At 49.7% G+C, this 19,092-nt stretch overlaps 1 protein-coding gene across 1 annotated transcript; it reads right to left on the bottom strand.

Moving 5' to 3' along the window:
* On the bottom strand, positions 1-14,575 carry LOC102010591 (acyl-CoA desaturase 1). The gene is made up of 6 exons (XM_005403913.2): positions 14,177-14,575; positions 13,228-13,510; positions 9,873-10,003; positions 8,266-8,471; positions 6,681-6,913; positions 1-3,997 (listed from the first exon to the last, which is right to left on the bottom strand). Exons 1-6 carry the CDS (start codon positions 14,198-14,200, stop codon positions 3,798-3,800), a joined length of 1,077 nt encoding a protein of 358 aa, XP_005403970.1. The 5' UTR covers positions 14,201-14,575; the 3' UTR covers positions 1-3,797.
* Positions 14,576-19,092: the final 4,517 nt, after the last annotated feature.

Genomic DNA, 19,092 nt, shown 5'->3' with positions numbered 1-19,092 from the left:
TGCAGTCAGATTCACTTCACTTTTATTATGAACAAAAAAAATCTCAGATCAGTACAACTAGCTTCAGAATTGATATTAATGAAAATTATTTCAAAATTTATTTTTGGGTTACAAATGACTATTTCACATAAAAAGGAAGAAAGTCCCACCCAGGCAAGGAAAAAGTATACAGCATATGTTTTCACGGCAGTAAGTATTCTCAAATTTTGTCTTTGTTACACACCACTTTGCCAATGGAAGTACTGAATCTCTTGAAAGAACCATGTAGACACTGATACTATAAAGGTCTATGACTGGATGGTTCCTCTGCTAAGGATGCCAAAATGGTTGACAAAAGCTTATTCACACCCCAGAACTGCTCTTTGAGGTAGGTCAGTATGATTACCCCATTGTAACAGAAGGAAAAGTAGGCACATTATAGTTAAGTGATTTGCCTAGTGCAGAGATTTCAGTGTCCCCCGGTTTATGAGTTGGAAAGTTCATCCCCAGCACAATAGTTTGAATGTTGGGACATTTAAGAGGTGACTAGTTCAAAAGGGTTTTGAAAAAATTAATGACCTTTTCTAAGAAGTATGTTATAAAATGGAGGGTCAGATAGAAGTGGGTAGCTTAGTAGTAGGAGAGGCTTGCTTAGCCACCAGTCTAACATGGTGACATGCTTGGTTTACCTTTCATAGTCACCCATGTGCTACACTTGCAGAGAATACACTCAGGATTATTTGCAAGCTAAGGAGAAAATTTTCCATTTTAAGCACCGTTATTTCATAATAAATCACACATTCAAATCACTCCCAACCTTCATGAATTTTGTGCTCTTAGTAAAAAAGCCCTAAAGTTTCCAAAATGAAACCCAGAAAAGAATCCTGCTACTTGCTGTACTGATAATCCTCTACCCAGTCTCCTACTGACACTGGCTACTGCTGCCGGCTCTGAGGTGGGAAGGACTCAGGGAGTGAGGCCAGGCTCACATGCAGCATGGATTAGCAAAGAGGTAAGGCACTGAGTAGGTTGTCAGTACATCCATATGGTAAAGTCTATTAGAAATTCACTCTCAAGAACAGTTTCTCATGAAGGTACCACTTGAACTGAGCTTTAGAATCTTGAAAAGTGTTCCTTGCTGAATTGACACACCCCTACATACACATCCAAGTGTATGCTGGGTTCTCATTCTGTGGTATCCAACTCCAGTTTTGTTTTTCTTTTCTTTCTTTTTCTGGTACTGGGAATCAAACTCACGACCTCACGCTTGCCAGGCAGGCACTGTGGCGCTGAGCTGAATCTCCAGCCCCTCCAGTTTTCTTGTAGGGACATGGCATGAATTAGATCCATGAATAGGATTAGAAGAAAAAGTTGATTTTATTGTCCATATATTATAAAGCAGGCATCTGATGATCTGTAGAATTAAAAGCACCTAACAGGTGATGGGCAAGGGGTAAGCACATAGGTCAGCAGATCTAATCTACAGCGATCTTCCATGAGACACTTTTCTACTTTAATGACCAGATCAAGGGCAAGGCTGCCCCAGTGCAGGCTGGTGGCTGCAGCCTCTATTCAGTGGACACAAGAAGGTCCTGCTCCCTCCCACCATGGGGGATCAACATTTGGTAGACAAAACATTTGGCACTTGGCACTACTAATTCTATAGAGCAGAGTCAGGCTTTTGCATTGACACCTACAGTACAGGAACAGGAAAGATCCCAGGTCTTCAAAACACAGATAATGTTCAGCAAAGTCCAAGGCATCTCAGATCCAATATCTCAGTCAGAGACCAGCAGTACAGCCTGGCTGCAGAGACTCGGGGGAGGGGGGTTAGGGTGTTAATGGGGGGCACCTGGGAACTTGCCCTCGCTTCTTGTGCTTCCCTATAAGGCTTGCTCTTTTTACAACCATTACACCAACAGTGAAAGTGCTGGTCAAATGGGGTACATTGCTGAGGGAACAGAATTCTGCTTAGACCCACAGGAGAGTGACAAGCGCCATGGCCAGCTCTCTGGCTTTGCTCCATTAGAGAGCCTCTCTGAGTCACTGATGTTTGTACAAGTTGTTGGGAAGCTTCTGCAGCCATGAGGGAGGCTGGGCATAATGAAGATGCAGGGAAATCAAGAGGCCCACAGGAAAGTAGCAGTCACCTTCACCAGCAAGTCTCGTAAGCTCAGAGCCTGTGAGCCTGTGTCTGCAGGAAAGGGGGCTGCCTGAAATCCAGCAGGAAGCAAAGGCCAGGGAACAAAGACAATCATAAGAGAAAAGGGACATACGGAGTACAACCGAGAACCAAGAATCAGGGCATTAATGACTCGTGCCCTACTCCTGGCAATCATACATATAGGCTGATGGTCACAGGGCAAGAAATGAGTGAAAGAGCGCAATACCTTAGAGACATGACTAATTTGCATCCAATCTGCAGCAAGTGGGACTAATATACAGAGGTATCATTGAACTTGTCCCATTAGGACACCTAAGGACTTAGTTCTGAATCCCCTGGGTGTGTTCTCAGAGCTCTTTGGAAAGTTATCCAAGGAGCTGCTACAAAGGCTGCCCCTCAGTCTATCTCTTGCCTAGTGATAGGAGGAAGAGACAAGCAGCTAATTCCTCTTCTCCAAGTTCCCTTAGCTTTTCTTTCAAAAGAAAATGTTAACTATTTTCATGTTCCCAGGAAAGATTTTATGTCTAAATATTTTCATTTGACCCAATTCCACCTGTTAAATTCCTCCCATTTCTGGATGTGTAGAAATGCCATAGAAATCCTAGTACTGAGAGGGAAAAACAAATACCCTGAGCACGGAGAGCAGAAAGGTCAAAGGAATTAGATGAGCCACTCATGGAATCCTCAGAAATCTGGGCTAACTACTCACCTGTTCTGGTCACACCTAACCTGAAGACTTCCAGAACTCTTCTCGTTATTAATAAAAATACTTCACAACAGAGACCCCTTCTCCTACCAAATAAATCCTTCTTCCTTATCTTTAGCTACTGACTTGCTGTTGTGCTGCACATTCCCCAGCTCCCGGCATAGTCAGGAGAGAAAGGTGGCACCCTGTGCAGAGGGCTCCACAGCATTGCTGGGCAGGTAGCTGGGCCCAATGACCTCTTCTCTCTTCCAATCTCTATCTCATCCTTACCCACAAAGCATATCCCACGAGCAGCCTTTTCTTGATCATCTACCTGCTTTTCAAGTCATGTGCCAGATACATTTTTCCATTCCATCAAGCAAAGCCTGCTTGAAGATAGCAGGGGACATCCCCGAAGGTTTCATGTCTAGTTTGAGCGACATACCTTGGAGCTCAGGGCACATCAAACAGTTACATGGAGAAAGAGCATCACCTTTAGAAAGGCTGTCTACACTTTACAAGGTGGGTGCAGATCAGTGACTGACCAGCGGTTTGCCTGGGAGGCTCTAAGGAAGAAGAGAAAGGAAGGTGACAGAAACAGTGCAAAGTACAGTGCAAAGAGAAGAGAGAAGTGTATCTGTTTAACATAATAAGAGCATAGTTGTTGGCTTTCAATACTCTTTTTAAAGAATGTTCCAATTTATTATTATTTATTTTTAAAAATCAACATAAAATTGCATGTATTTTTCATGTACAACATGTTTGTATATATATTGTGGTGTGGTTAAATCTGGCTAATTAAAATATGTATTACCTTAAAAAGTTATCAAAACTTTCCCATTTTAAAGAATACTGTATCGGAACAGGTTAATATCATCTTTAGCATCCTGATAGCATTTTTCAGTAGTTAATTAACACATTACACCTCTGACAGTCTGGCTTTTGGAAGAGAAACACAGATGACCCAATTCAACCACTCTTGTAGCTTCCATCTCCAGTTCTTTTAATCCTGGCCAAGACGGCGGCCTTGGATACTTTCTTCCGGTCATAAGCCAGACCGAGGGCAGCCATGCAGTCGATGAAGAATGTGGTAAAGTTGATGTGCCAGCGATACTCACTGGCAGAGTAGTCATAGGGGAAGGCATGGTGGTAGTTGTGGAAGCCCTCGCCTAGAACAGAGCAAGGAGAGAAGTTATGGAGGATTGCTGTCAGTGGATTGCTGTCTTCCTCATCTCAGCAGACTTATTGCAGGGTACCTCAAACCTCAGAGAAATCAGCTGTTAGCGAGTGAATGCATGAACCTAGTGTCTTCAGTTCTGAAGCAAATGTCCTCAGAGATATATTAAGCAGAGTCCAGAGGCCCTAGTTACCTATGACTGTGTGGGGACCTTGCTGAGAGGATGTTTCTCTCAGAGAATATGGCTGGGAAAGGGTTTCACAGTGGGAAATAACAGAGCTTCAATTGTAAGAGCAAAAGTACTGGCCCAAGACCCCGTAGGCGCTAGTACATGTGTTGGGGCGCAGATAGCAGGGTCCAAAGGAGGAGCTCCTTTCCCCACATTAGTGCTCCGTACAAGGGTAGAAGGTTGAGAATGGGCCTCAGCTGGCAAAACCAGAGGCAAGGAGGCCCATAGAGGGGCAGGGCTTCAGTCACTACTGGCTCACGGTGAGTTCCTCTGGCTTGTAAGTCTCCAAAGTTTGACCCTGAAGTCGGGGGAGGTGTTGATAAAACAGAACCTCTGTGAAAATACCTAACAGATTCCCTGAGATTCTGAGAACTCTGGTATGAATGTTTCATAGTGCTGCAGAGGAGAATTTTCTGTAATTGGGAAAGTGTTTGCCAACTCTTGGCACATCTTTCTGAATTGATTCCAATACTAACAACACTGACCCTTATCAGAGCAGGGTAAAAAACAGCTAATAAAAAGGTTGTTGGACACTTTGTAGATAACAATACCCAAGACAGGGTGGTAATGCTATGAGTAACAAGCAAGCAAAGAAGTCCTGTGGAATGTGCTCCCCTGCAGTAGCTTGTCCAGTGTGAACCACGCAGGACCACGCCATAGCCAATAGCTTCCACATAGCCTTTTACAGCCAGGCTCTGGGGAGAGGAGGGTCACAGGTGGCACCAGGGGTGGCAAGAGATGCCCAAGGAAGACGGGGGACGGTGAGCCCTGTCAGAGAAGATGAGCATATGACTGTGAGGGAGGTAATTCTAGAAGCAAAGAGAGCTGGAGAAGAAAATGGCCAAGGTAAAAGGAAAGCATGTTTGTGGAAGTCAGTGACAGAAGGGACAAAGAGTCTGAACTGGTGGTCACAGAGGACACAGGTAGGAAAGAGCACCGTAGTTCAATGAACACAGGAGACATCTCAGTCCAGATTACCCCACTTCTATGCAGACCTCAGATTTATGCAGTGTAGGTAATTTATTTTAAAAATACGTCAAAATACAAACATGCACAATGGAAGTAAGTGCCTGGAAGGATGAAGGAGATGTTTGAAAGACAAATAAAGATAGCAAGTATGACCAAGGTTGAGAGTACAAAGGAAGACATGAAGACAGCAGGTGCTACGATGGTGGGTATGACTCTGTGAGCAGTGTGGCTGGCTCGGTGTTACTGGGTGAACAACTGCACTGATGACTGAAGCGAAGAGGCCCTGGACCTACACAGGTAAGACTGCCTTGGGATGTCCAAGCCTGTGTTCATCTGGAAAGAAGATGGGGGGAAGACAAATGGTAGAACTGTTTTATTTGATACACTAATTGGGATTTGAAGTATAGAAAGAAGTGGCTTCAGGAATAGTCAACATCAGATCCTGGAATAGTACCTCTCAGGAAACCATCTGCTTTATCAGAGGGCTCCCAAAGCAATGTTGGGGGAAAGAGAGTTCCTAGCAGACAACAGGAGAAGAAGATAGAAAAATAAAGGATACGCAATGGGGAAGTGCCACCAAGAGTTGCGCTGATGTGTTTCCTACTGGCATCATACACAATAAGGCATAGTTCATAATAACTCATGGTATGCCCAATGCAATGGGGAGATGATAATACTATAAATGTAACATACTTGAAGATTACGGAACTAAGTAATTTAAATAATTTCCTACATTTTACAAGACACATTTAAATATAAAACATTGGGGCCCAGGAATGTAGCTCAGCAGCACAGTGCCTGCCTGGCAAGCAAGAGGCCCTGAGTTTGATTCCCACTACATACATACATACATACATACAAAAACACTGGGCTTACAGGTCACCCTGATGACCATACTTTTCTAGTTATGCATCTCTGGCCCCAAGTAAGACTACAGAGATAACCTGCTCAGAGATAACCAGTAGCATGTTGAGATTATTTTACAACTTTATTATTATTATTATTTTTGATTTTTTTTTTTGTACTGGGAATTGAACTCAGGACCTTGCGCTTGCCAGGCAGGCACTTGTGCCACTGAGCTATATCCCTGGACTTATTATTATTTTTGAGACAGGGTCTCATTGTGTACTTCAGGCTATCTTTGAATTCACTATGTAGCCCAGGCTGGCCTTGAACTTGTGGCAACCCTCCTGCCTCAGCCTCCCAGTGCTGGGATTACAGGCGGGCGCCACCACACTCAGCTGTTTTACAACTTTAAAAACCAAAAGCAGTATTACTTTCACCCTTTCCTCTTTACACAAGAGTGGTTGCCTAAGTCTCATAAGGGTTTCTCAATATATTAACTCCCTAGTTTTTATAGTGAAAAATTAAGCTCCGGATCAGTCATAAAAGCAGGTCTTTCTGATTCTGTGGCTCCTAACCAAATTCCCTTGTTCCCAGACACCAGATGTAGTCTTGCGATCGACAGCTGACTTACCCACAGCTCCCAGCGAAACCAGGATGTTCTCCCGAGACTCAATGTTCTTGTCATATGGGCGGTATCCAAAGAGGTGAGCAGCACTGTTCACCAGCCAGGTGGCATTGAGCACCACGGCATACCTCAGGAAGGTGGCGACATACAAGCTGTGTAGAAAAGTTTCTCCCCAGCAATACCAGGGCACCAGCGTGGGCAGGATGAAACACATCAACAGGAGACCAGGCTTGTAGTACCTATATGGGAAGAGCAGGCAGAGTGTGCAGGCAGAGCTTCTCTGAGGTCTCCTCTCACTAGCATGAGCTGTCTTTTCTCCACCATCAAGAACACAAAGGGCAGAAACCAGCATGAAGGGATAGAGTGGAAAATCTTTTTGATTTTTTTCCACAGTGTTCTTACGTCCTTCCTTAGAGGTAGCAGTGTAAATGTGCTCAGTAACTTCTCTGTGATTACCTGCTGGGAAGCAGTGCAGGAACGATGGGAATACCTGTCTCCTGACTTGAGATTCATTCCCCTCTTCACAAGAGCATAAAGCCATGTTGGTCAAATCACAAAGTCATCAGCCAGTTCTGTTGCCTGAGCTGTTGCCCATCTGCCTTCAGGCTCCTGTCTCTTACTCATCCCACTCTGCACAGAGCGGGTGGGAAGTGTGCTGCCTCTGTTCCCTTTGCTCTGCTTTTCTCTAGGAGGCACAGAGTATGCCAGACCCCTCCACAGGCCCCAGCCCACACATCACTCTCACACAGAGCTGGCCACCAACATCCCAAGGAAACCACTGGCCTGCCTCCCCTTGGCAGTGACGCCGATGCCACTGCTACCGCCTGTGCCAACTTCTTCCCTGCTGCCCCTACCTTCTACCTTGTGTCCACAGCACCACCCTCGTCCTGAGAGCAGCCTGTGTGCGGCACATTTGCCTGGGCACATTCATTCATGCCGGAGAAACCTGCAGTGCTGCTTTCGCAAGTGAATCCAATCTAGTCTGCATGCCGGACTCTCCACAACAGCCTCAGCCTCTCTTGCGGTCTTTCCCTGTTGAGCCCATGTTTTGGCAGAAGAGCCTCACTTGTGATCGTGCTGCCACTCACCGTTCCTCCTTTTGCACTGCCCCTGCTCACACACACGTGACCATCTCTATCCCTGCATGCATGCTGATGCTACTTTTCCACAAACCCTCCCTGGAGTTCTCCTTTGAGACCCTTTCCCGCTGAACCTGTGGTGGTACACACAGCATTCTGTCCTACACTGTGGTTATTTGGGACTGGGCTTATCGCTGCACCTGTGACTGGCTATAGACGACTTGAAGGGAAGGACCGCTGAGTTCATTATTGTGTCCGTGTTCTACTCTAGAACAGTGAATGTCTGCAGCATTGGTTGATTTCATCAAGATAACTCAGAGAAAGGAGCAGAGCATGAATTATGGATGTGGGCCTATGAAATATTAAAAACTGGGGTTTTATATGATTTTAAACATGCAGACACAATAATAAATTCCTCAGCTTTTGTTTTATAAGTCCTAAGGAAGAAGGTGGGTTTCCCACTCTGGTGCCCAAAGCCATAGAAATCCCAGCTCCACCCTGCCTCCACTCACCTCCTCTGGAACATCACCAGTTTCTCAGCCTTTAGGTCGGACATGTCCAGCAAACCGCCCTTCTCTTTGACGGCTGGGTGTTTGCGCACAAGCAGCCAGCCCACGTGGGAGAAGAAAAAGCCACGTCGGGAATTGTGAGGGTCTGCGTGTGTTTCTGAGAACTTGTGGTGGGCACGATGGTCTCGGGCCCACTCATACACGTCGTTCTGGAGGGCAGAGAAGGAGAACAGAGGCTTGAAGAGACGTCCTCCAGGAGGACAAATGCCCAGGCATCTGCATGGGCTCACTGCTGTCAGCCCAGCCTCACAGCAACCCCGGGGACAGTCTGGCTACAGAGGAGGCATGAAGGAGATGCCTTACTCTACATGCCTGCCCAGAAGTTTCCAGGGAAAAGCACCTTGTAGCCCCCGGCCACAGGACTAGCACTGCTGCACCTCAAGGCTGTGTCGGGGGAGAATGGAGGTGAATCCAGCACTCAGCTGCATTAGGAAAGAACCTCATGGAACATGGGACAGGTTCTCATGGGGTCCTGCTCCCCAGGCAACGAGAGTAAGGCAGGCACTGAGGGTCCAAGGGTGTTGGTCTCCGGGTGCAGCTCAGGGAAGCCCGACCCTGGTGCCCTCCTGAGTTCACCCAACCCCATAACAAGGCCATAGGTAACCTATGTGGATTTCAGGGCGTGTCTGGGATTCTTTCCTTCCATTCAAAAATGTACCACTATATCTCTTCTTTCCCTTGGCTTCACAAGAACACCATTAGGAAGCTCAGGTTTAAAGTTGCTCGAGAATAGATAAATATGTAAAGGTGCTAAGTTCTGGGAACATCATCAATATAAAGGGGTCTGATCTGGCTTCCTATTCTGCTCTCGCTGCATGCTAAGCCCTGAACTAGGAGCTGTCTTTTGTCCATTGCTAGAGCTCAATAGCTATGAGAGGTCCTCCCCTGCTCACTTCATTGTCTCTTACAAACTTGTTGTCGGAATCAACCCTAGCATTTGATGTAGCCAGAATGGCAACCCAGATAGCACCACAACACTGGTGTCACTTCTCAGTGACTCAATGTTCTCATCTTTCAAATGGAAATAATATTGGGCCTTTATTTCCTAAGATGGTGTGAAGGTTTACAGAATTAGTCTGTGCCTAGTGCTTAGCACAGAACCTGGCACATAGCTGGTGCAGCAGAGGTATTTGCTGTTATTATCTGTGACACATCACCTCCTATGCCATTGTGTGTGTGTGTGTGTGTGTGTGCGAGGGGGTTCCTAAGAGAATCCTTGTGATGTGAGTTCAGTGCCCACTTTCTGTCCAGGAAAGCAAACTCAGCACCTGGCTTGTGACCTGGCCCTTATGCTGAAGGACAGCAGCCACACTGTGGCAATAGATGCACCTTGGGATAAAAATGAATCTGTACCTCAAGAACATGGCCCATTTCCTATCCCCGGGACTTGAAAGCTCCTGAGGACTGAAGGACCACAGCCCTGAGACAGCCCCTGAGGTGACCACAGGAGACAGGAAAAAGCAGAGGCCACCCCATAGGACTTCTGTCTGAGCACTGACCCCCTCTCCCGTGCCATGAATAGGGTGGGCTCAGCAGCACCAGCTTCTTACCTGGAAGGCCATGGTGTTGGCAATGATCAGGAAGACCCTCAGAGGCAGGCGCGCTTTGTAAGTTCGATGACTCCACAGGCGATGAGCTCCTGCTGTGATCCCCAGGGCACTGACAACGTAGTACACATATGCTGCCAGGACAAGACACAGGAGTCAGCAGTATGCAAGGCCCACCTGGGAAAGTCTCCTGAGGACATGCTCCTCGTGTCACAGTCTGTGTCTTCTTTGTGCTTTGGCTGAGGATCTGCTTTCCCCTAAACCCTAGCTTTTGGTATTGGGGGCGGGGAATACTATCACCTCCCAGCTTCTCTGCCTAGAAATGGAGATAAGCTAGAAATGCCAGTAATGAAGGAGGCAGAAAGGAGGAGAGGGAACAGGGCTTTTACCACTGAGCCACTCATCAGTCTGAAAAGGCACTAGCTGAGGGCCTTTCTCCTTTAACCTTTGTTAGGGTGTTCAGGGCCCAAACTACTCTGCCAGAGCTTAGAACCCATGAGCAAGGCATTCTGAAAATGACAGCTAGAGAAATCTGGGCACTGACCAGTTGGAGGAGCCCTATGTGGTAGAAGACACTAGGGACACAGAGCTAAGGCCATTTATCAGCCGGAACAAAAGCATTCAGTACCGCAGCAAGCAGTGTGGCCAGAGCAGGGAACGTTGGTCCTGAAAACCAAGATTTTAGTGCCTGAAGCTTCACCAAAGATGCTTATATTCTCAGGTATTGCACACCTTGACAGGGGAAGGTGCTCATAGTACTGCATATCCCAGTTGAGGAAACAGATGCTATGTGTATCCAGGGTCACAGAGTAAAACTAAAAAAAAAAAACTAGGTTTTCTGTGATCACCGCTCATGTTTCAGACCTATCACTCACCCTGCACAGTCTCTGCCCAGTTCCCAGGTTTCTCCTTCGCTGTGTCCCTCTGCCAGCCCAGATTCTGCCCAAGCCAGTTCCAGACAACGCTGGGCCACGGTCCTGCCTCACTGTCCCCCAGGCCAGAAGGTCAGGAGGCACCCTGTGCTCTCTAACCGGGAAGGCGTCAGCATGTACTCGCCCCTTCCTCTGGTGGGCCTCCAAGAGGCAGGGGGTGAGGCCATAATGGAAACTGTTAATAATGTGTCATTCCTTGGGAGCAGCTGGAAACAATAGATCCTCAGTGGCCAAAGAACTTACTTGTAGTTGAAACACCACACATTGTGACAAATTGTCCTAAGCGCTTTTCCAGCTGGAGATAAGTTTCCAAACAGCCTCCTCTCTCCCTCTCTGCACCTGGTCCTGTCCCTCCTACAGGATCCCCAGGAGAGCCCCAGTGTCCACATCCATCCAGGGGAAGTTCTGGCACATTTCCTCTGGCTGGGTTCAAGGCCCCAGGTGGCTGACAGAACCTGGCTGTCCAATGACTGACAAGCCACAAATAACTCTGATCTTCAGCATCTGGCTGCACCTGTAACTGGGAAAGCCCCAGGGGCTAGAGCCCTGGAATCTCCAGGAAAAGGCTTTGGGCTGGGCATGGTGGCATACACGTGTAACCCAGCACTCGGGAGGCTGAGGTAGGAGGATCTCCACCAGTTCTAGGAAGCCTGGGCTACATAGTGTGTTTAAGGCCATCCTGAGCTACATAGCCAGTCCCTGTGTCAAAAAAAAGAAAAGAAAAAAAAAGAGGCTTTGGGTGAAGCAGAAGCACTTAGACTAGGGCAAAGGAAGCACCCCCTTTGGTTTCATGCTACGTTGACTCTTAAAGTACCTAGGACCCTATATTAACAGGGGAATTGGGAAACTGGAAAAGAACCCAGGCACACTGGTTCCATTCGAACCACAATGCTAGTTCCGTGCAGTAGAAGACTTGAGTTAGGTAGACACATTCTCCCTCTGCCTCAGGAAAAGACTGTTAAAACCACACCTCATGGCTTTGCCCTATGGAGAAGACTGCAGGGGACTCCCAGGCCCTCAGTGCGGCCAGGGACATCTCTGCATCTCTGTCCTGCAGCCTCTTCCAGAGTCTGCAAAACAAGGTAAAACCTCAGATAGCTGAGACAGGAGAAATGCTGAGATGATCCTAAAGAAGGAACTGACATCCCCATGTGGAACACTGAAAAACAGTGTTTTGGAGAAAGAGGAACTTCTCCATTCCGAGGAGTTTTCCAAGACAGAACTCCAGGGACTGGACCCTACTGCCTATAACACCTAAAATGCCCATGAAAAGACATCGAACCCTGGACCATCCAGTTTTTTTTTTAACACAACTAGTACCCCGCAGCAGAGACCTCCAGGCATGCTCAGAGTGTCCTGTTTACTGATCTCAGCAGGCAGCAAGGGGCCTAGGCCTAGAGAGTTCCCTCCCCTTCTCCCCAGCCAGCAGCTTACAGGTGTGGCTCCAGGGCATCAGGGCTGCTGCTCTCAGCCCCACACCTGGGATCCTGGCCAGGGCTGCACCAAGGGCAGGTCAGGACAAGGTGGCGACCATCTGCCTCGCTAGCAGAGCTGCTCAAGGCTCTGCTCTCCAGCCTGGCTGTCCCTGCCAAGGAGGGGTGTGTATGGGTAGGAAGGACAGACAGAAGTGCTGGGACCTTGGTGCAGCTGTGGCCTCCAGAAAAAGGGACTGGAGCAGGAAATTGGGGAGCGGAACGAGACACTTCCACAATTTGACCCTAAGAATATTTGGTTGACTGCACTGTACTGTGGAGACCTGCCTGCTGTGACAGCAACACATCCGCACAACTGGGTCATACAGGAGCTGTCTTCATCTCCCTCCATGACAAACTGGCCTGGCCTGGCCAAAACACTATACAGTGTTTCTTGTGTTTTGAGACAGGGTCTTGCTATATAGTTCAGGCTGGCTTGGATCTCGAGACGATCTTCCTGCCCCAGCCTCCCAAGCACTGGGATTACGAGCTTGCACCACCACGCTCAGCATCAGATACTGTAGTCTTGTGGGTTACCTCCTTTGTGGTCCTTCCTTTCATTGATCTCCCTCCCTGGGTAGTTCCCCCTCACTCTGCCCCCTGACTGGCTCAAGATGGAGCTTGTGAAGCCCATGCCCCTAGCACCAAGTGCCCACGCCTGCATTCGTCAAAGGAAGGATCCCGGTTCTCTGTGTCAGACTGACCTGGGACAGGCAACCCTGCCAATGGCTCAGTCAGCAGAGCTTTTCCAAGGGCAGCTGCCTTGAGCCTCTGTTTGCACTTCAGTGTGCCTGCACAGGGCCTGGGGTTCATTCCCCAACACTCCTGTTAAGGGCCCCCCAGACCTGACATGCCTGCATCCCCACCCCACCATAAAGACATTGCCAGGAAGCCCACCCTATCAACAGCAGCCAGAACTCTGGGTGCTGGCTGGGGACAAGGGCACCTGCTTACCAAACAGGATGGTGTAGAACTTGCAGGTGGGAACCAGGGTGATTCCGTACAGGGCTCCCACGTGCAGCAGCGCCATCAGGATGATGTTTCTCCACACGTACTCCAGCTTGGGTGGGGGGCCTTCTTCGTCTTGGTAGCTGGGGTCGTGTATGTCATCTTTTATTTCAGGGCGGATGTCTGCTCCGATGTACTGAGGAGCCTTGTCCAGCTTCTGTACCCCATTCTGCAGGCCCCCAGACGGGGGCGCCGTGATGGTGGTGGTGGTGGTGTAGGAGCCGGACATCTGGAAGGGGAGGAAAGGAAGAGTTGGGAGAGCAACAAGTGTGGGGCCAGCAGGGGACTCAGCTCAGCGCCGCCGCTGGGGGAGGGGCCCTAAGGCCCTGCCCCGCCCAGGGCAGAAGCTACCTGGGAGTGAGGTGCACCCTGAGCTGGAGCAGAAGGAACTCTGCAGACACTGTGCAGAGAATAGGAGTGAAATCTTAAGGTGAAGAGGCAGGAGAGAGGGTGAAACCCTTGCACTCTTTGCAACACACAAAGGAAACCCCGTGTGCATACAAAAAGGTCCAGGCGCTACCGCATTTTTCTGTACTTTAAACCTTAAGAGCCGGGTGTGGCAGTGCATGCCTGTGATCCCAGTACTCAGGAGGCTGAGGCAGGAAGATCGCCGTGAGTTCAAGAACAGTCTGGGCTACATAGTGTGTGAGTTCAAGGCCAATCAGGACTACATAGTGAGACCCTGTCTCAAAAAAAACTAAAACAAAAAAAGAAAATCCTCAAGAAGTGAGTGTTGGGGAATCAGCCCTCCCGGTTACAATCCATACCCCACCGCGGCAGAACAGCAGGGAAGACGCCTAAGTACTCGCCAGCGCCCCCGACTCGCCCCCACGCCCGTCCTCAGAAGCGCAGCCCGGCCTGCTGCCGCGCGGCGGGCCGGTCCCGGGGAGCTCACCTCCTGCAGCATGTGGGCTGGCATCTCGGCTCTCGGTTGCTAGGCTCACGTCCCCCGGGCTGGGGCTGCGGAAAGTGGTACCTGGGAGCCGAGAGTGGACTTCGGTTCCGGCCGCTTCTGCGAGGCGATCCGGTGGAGCCGCGCGCCAAGCCTGCTGCGCCTCGCACGCGGCCGGGCTCCGGGCCTGCCTGCGGTGCGCGGGTCCTGGGGCCGGGGATTTAAAGGGCAGCGCTGGCAGCGGTCGGCCGATCCGTATTTCCTCAGACCTCTTTTATCCGCTGCCAAGAAGGGGCAAAGTGTGCGGAGCGGCCGGGCAGCCCGCGTGCAGGCGAGGGCGGGAGAGGGAGGGATCGCGAGCCGGGAGCGCGGCGGGCGATCGGAGCCGGGATGCTGCAGCCCCAACCCCCGCGCCGCGGCCCCTGCCAGCGGGGAAATGCTAATGACTCGGGAAAGCTGCGGCCTGCCATTGGCCGAGGGGAATTTGGTGCCACCTCGTCCTGCCGCTGCCATTGGTTCGGAGCAATCTGCTGTTCCCTCCGCCGCCGCTCCTCGCTCCCCTCCCCTCTTTTCTTGTCTACTTCAGACCCCGGCTCCGGCTGTGGCCGAGCCCTGGGCCGGGCGCTCTGGGGTCTCCGTGCAGGACCGTCCGGATGGGCCGGGGCCGCTTGCAGGCCCACCCCTCCACCTGCGCCCAGGGCCCGGGGTGAGCCGGGAGAGATTGCACGGGAACCGCGTCCCACTCCCAGACACGTGGGAGGGAGGCCGCCCTTCCTCCCGGATGCCTGCGGGAGGCCGGCGCCCAGGCGCGGGGACTGGGGCCGCGGCCCCGCCCCCCAGCCCCGCGCGGACGATGTGAGCGCCGGCACGCGCGCACCCCACGGCTCGGCCCCGGGCACTCGAGGCGCGACGCTCCTGAGGAAGGAAGATGATAGGTAGCTGGTGCTGCCGAAGACTTGCCAAGGTAGTCGTGGAGTGCTGGAGAGGATGCGACGAGCAAGCTTTTTTTTTTCTTTTTGTGACACTGAAGACTGAAGCCAGTCTCTTCTCAGAGAGCTACATTCCCAGCCCCTTTTTATTCGAGACAGGGTTTTGCAAAGTCACTAAAACTGCCGAAACTAAGCTCAAACTTATCCTCCTGCTTCAGCAGGGATTACGGCGTGTGCCACCACATTCAGATGAGATAAACCTTTTTTCTTTTTTGAGACGGGGCTATTGCGTCCAGGCTGGCCTTAAACTCGCAGTTATCAGTGCTGGGATTACAGGAATGCACCACCACGTCCAGAGGGCTGAGATAAACCTTTACTACTGGTGGCGGGATAAACTGATTCACAAACATATTCACCACAACTTTATATATAATATTTTCAAATAATGTAATAAAAATACTATAAATGATCAATAATGGTAGATTACGATATAGCTATATCATAGTCTATTGAATACATACATGTATGTTTATATGCTGTTTACATACTGTTTCAGTATGCTGTTTACATACTGTTCAATCCTGATGGATTGTGGAGTAGTTTCAGGGTAGAGCACTTACTCAGCAAGTGCAAGCCCCTGGCTTCCACCTGAACACTTTGGGGAAAAAGTATATTGCTTAAGAAGCATTTCTAGTTATATTGAATATGTTCAAACTATGTTGTTGTTTACATATGAGGATATAGAAATATCGTTATGTGATCTCAACAATGTAAAACTATATTATGGAAGACCGGGAAAATATTAGGGTGAGATCCTGCTGCTGAAATTTACTGACACCAGGTAACCACTGGCAGTTTAATTTGTTTTGTGAACTTCAATCTCCTTGTCTGAAAAATGTGGATAATATTTGTTTTGGCAGATTGTTGTAAATGTTTAATAATGCGTCAAGATAATCAGCACATGAGCTGCCCATGGTTTTATTCCGAATGTGCTCTTCCAGCCTGAACTCTGAGATTCCATTCGTACTGATTCCTATACTTGATCTCATTACAAGGTCAAGCAGCAGTAACTCCTACAGATTTCTAAACATGCTCTGTCTTCACAACTTTTGGTTCTACTCCTCTTTCCCTTTTAAAATATGCCCAGTGATCACTCTCTTACATTATACATGAGTGTGGAAATAGGTGTGTGCACACACACAAACTTAGCCCTTATTTTTAATAGCAAAAGTGCAAACAGTGGAAACATCCATCCACTGACTGATGGGTAAATACGTGATATAACCACAGCAGAGCACAAAAAGAGTGGAAGCTGCAAATGGCCCCACCACTTCAGCAATCTGCAATAGGAAGATCACAAGGTCCAGTTCCACCTGGGAGACATGATGTCTCAAAATAAAAAGCAAAAAGGCCTGGGGCTATAGCTCTGGGTGAAGGCCCTAGATTCAATCCCCAGTACTGAAAAAAAAAAAAAAAAAAAAAGTACTGGCAGTCCTACAACATAATGAACCTTGAAAACAGAATTCTAAGTGAAAAAAGCCAGTTGCAAAGGACCACATATTACATAGTTCTATCTATATGAAATGTACAGAGTAGGAAATTTTATAGAGACAGAAAGCAGATTGTTTGTTGCTCAGATCTGGGAGGGATCAGGGAGGAGAGGAGATAATAGCTAAGGCACACAAGGCAGGCAGGGGGGTTTAAAATTGATTGTGGTGAGCATCCAATAACTATGCTAAAAGCCATTAAGTTATGTGACTTAAATGGGTGAAGTGTATAGTATAAAACATTTATCTCAGAAAACTTTCCAGCCATGGTGCTGTCGTTTGGCTTGAGTAAACATGCCCACTGAGGCACACTGTTGTGCAAGCAGCCTCACATACCTGCCCACCCACACTGCGCATGGCGTGGTGGTGCTGGGCAGGAGGCAGAGCTGCAGAAACTGTCCTCACAACCGTGGACCCATCAGGCTTTCCCATGAGATTGGGTAACTTGGGGAGGGAGAAAGGGAAGCCAGTACCTGCTCATGTCCTAGCAGGACCCCAGCCAGTCTGCCCTGTTGCAGGGTCCAAGCTGAGTCCCAGGCAGCAGGAGCCCAGAGAGATGGTACAAGTGGACTCCCGCTCCTCCTGGTCCGGGCCAGGGCCCATGCTAATCTGCCGTCCTGCAGCCTGTCTGGACACCACTGGCACTCAGAGGAGATGGGGAAAAATGAGCCCTGGGGCCTCTGCCCTCATGAACATGGAGTTCACTCATTCAATACTTGGGTTTTTTGTTGTTGTTGTTGTTTTGAGACAGGGTCTCACTATGTAGTGCAGGCTGGTCTTGAACTCATGGCAACCCTCCTGCCCCAGCCTCCCGAGTGCTGGGATTACACGTGTGTGCCACCACACTTGGCTTCAGCATGTGTTTATGGACCACCCCATGGTCCCAGGCTCAGGGTCAGAGCTGAGGTCCTAGGAGCTTCCCTTGGACTCCCCACCATGGAGGAGCTCTCTATGTCTCCCACTGCTAGAGCTCAACACAGCACCATAGACTCCAGAGGGAAGGCATAGGCCAGAACAGCCTGGGAGAAGCAGGGAAGACTTCCTGGAGGAGGTGATGATATAAAATCCCAAGGGGCCATTGGGATTAGGTGTGGAGAAAAGTGGGTGACGCTTCAGAAGCTCACTTAAGGGAGATTCTGTCTAGGGTGACACTTCACCGATGAAGACCTCTGCATCTAGCTCCATTGCCCTTGTACCCCAGGCTGGAGGGAGGGCACGCAGGATCTCCTGCTGCGCGGCTCTGACTCAGAAGGGACCAGCATGCTTGCCCTACCAGGTGGCCAGATGTGTGTCCCTGTGCACAGAGCCTCCCCTCCTTTCCCTCTCACTCCAGTTCTTCTCCCTGCTGTACACAGAGCAGAAGTGTGTGAGTGTGCATGTGTACAAGCCCTGTTGGCAGGCACAGGATGTGAACTAGAGGAGAAGCCTCTACTGGACTATCCCTGGGATCTGGTGACAGCTCTGCAGATCAGAGTGAGTGTGCTTGGGACAGTTAATGTCTCAGGGACTGGCTGTGAGCTGGGGGTGGCAGCCTAAGCAGGTGGGACCTGAGGACAAAAATTTTAGCACAGACCCAGGGCCAGAGATTTCCACAGTGGCCTGACCTAGCAAGGATGGCTTTTTCCAGACCTCAGCCTCTGCCATCCTCCTCTGGAGTCCTGCTAGGAACCTTTCCCCAGCCTGAAGAGTCAGCCACACCAAGCCCTCAGGCAGATCCAGGCCCTATGTCACAATTGACAGTGAATAAGCTGAAAGTCCCTGTCCTGACTCAGCTTCTGGGCCAAACTGAGGACAGAAGGGGACTCACCCAGCTCTGCCCTTGTAGTCACAGAGAGGCCAAGAGTATCCAAAGGGAGGTCCCAGCTGTCCTGCAGAGTTCTGTCTCTCTGCCCTCCATGGGTGTAAGAGAAAGTCCCAGCCATTCTCACCTCCTTTGTCCCCACTCTTGCTGCCAAGGAAGCCAGCAAGCAACCAGCCCCCTCTCCCTGACCTTCCTTTTGCCCTAAAGTAACCTTGCTCATACTGATGTCACCCTTGCTTTGTACTAACAAGGCACTGAGCCAGCCGCAGCAGGGCTACACAGTCCAGAGGGCAGCTGGCTGTGGCCCATGCCATGCTGCCCCAGAGCATTTCCCAGCCAGGAGCCTGCATCGCCCTCATCCCATCCCAGGTGCCAAGGTACTCACCCAGGAACTGAGTGTTGACAGAGCCTGTGCTATGCCCAGCGGAAAGTTAATGCTCCACTCTGTGTGTGGAACAGAGCCAAAGCTCCGCTGCCCCCTCTGGGGAGCACACACATTTCTAAGAGAAATGGGACAAAGCACAATAGCCAAGCACACAGGCCAGCATCTGATGGGCGCAGGCTGGTAATATGAGATGGTCCAGGAGTTCAGGAAGGGAGAGGGGCCCTTCCCAATAAAGGAGCTCCTAGAGTCGGGCAGGA

The sequence above is a fragment of the Chinchilla lanigera genome, unplaced genomic scaffold, assembly GCF_000276665.1.
Source record: "Chinchilla lanigera isolate Chin_1 unplaced genomic scaffold, ChiLan1.0 scaffold00084, whole genome shotgun sequence".
NCBI lineage: Eukaryota > Metazoa > Chordata > Mammalia > Rodentia > Chinchillidae > Chinchilla > Chinchilla lanigera.
The sequence above is the reverse complement of the archived record's forward strand: the minus strand, read 5'-3'. Positions and strand labels throughout refer to the sequence as shown.

Bases quoted from the DNA above. Each gene is read 5' to 3' on its own strand.
- LOC102010591 (XM_005403913.2), bottom strand. From the start codon at position 14,200: ATGCCAGCCCACATGCTGCAGGAG. The intron at 6,914-8,265 runs GTGAGTGGAGGC...CTTCCCATATAG, and splicing joins CTGGTGATGTTCCAGAGGAG to GTACTACAAGCCTGGTCTCC. The intron at 3,998-6,680 runs GTAAGTCAGCTG...GCTCTGTTCTAG, and splicing joins GGTTTCGCTGGGAGCTGTGG to GCGAGGGCTTCCACAACTAC.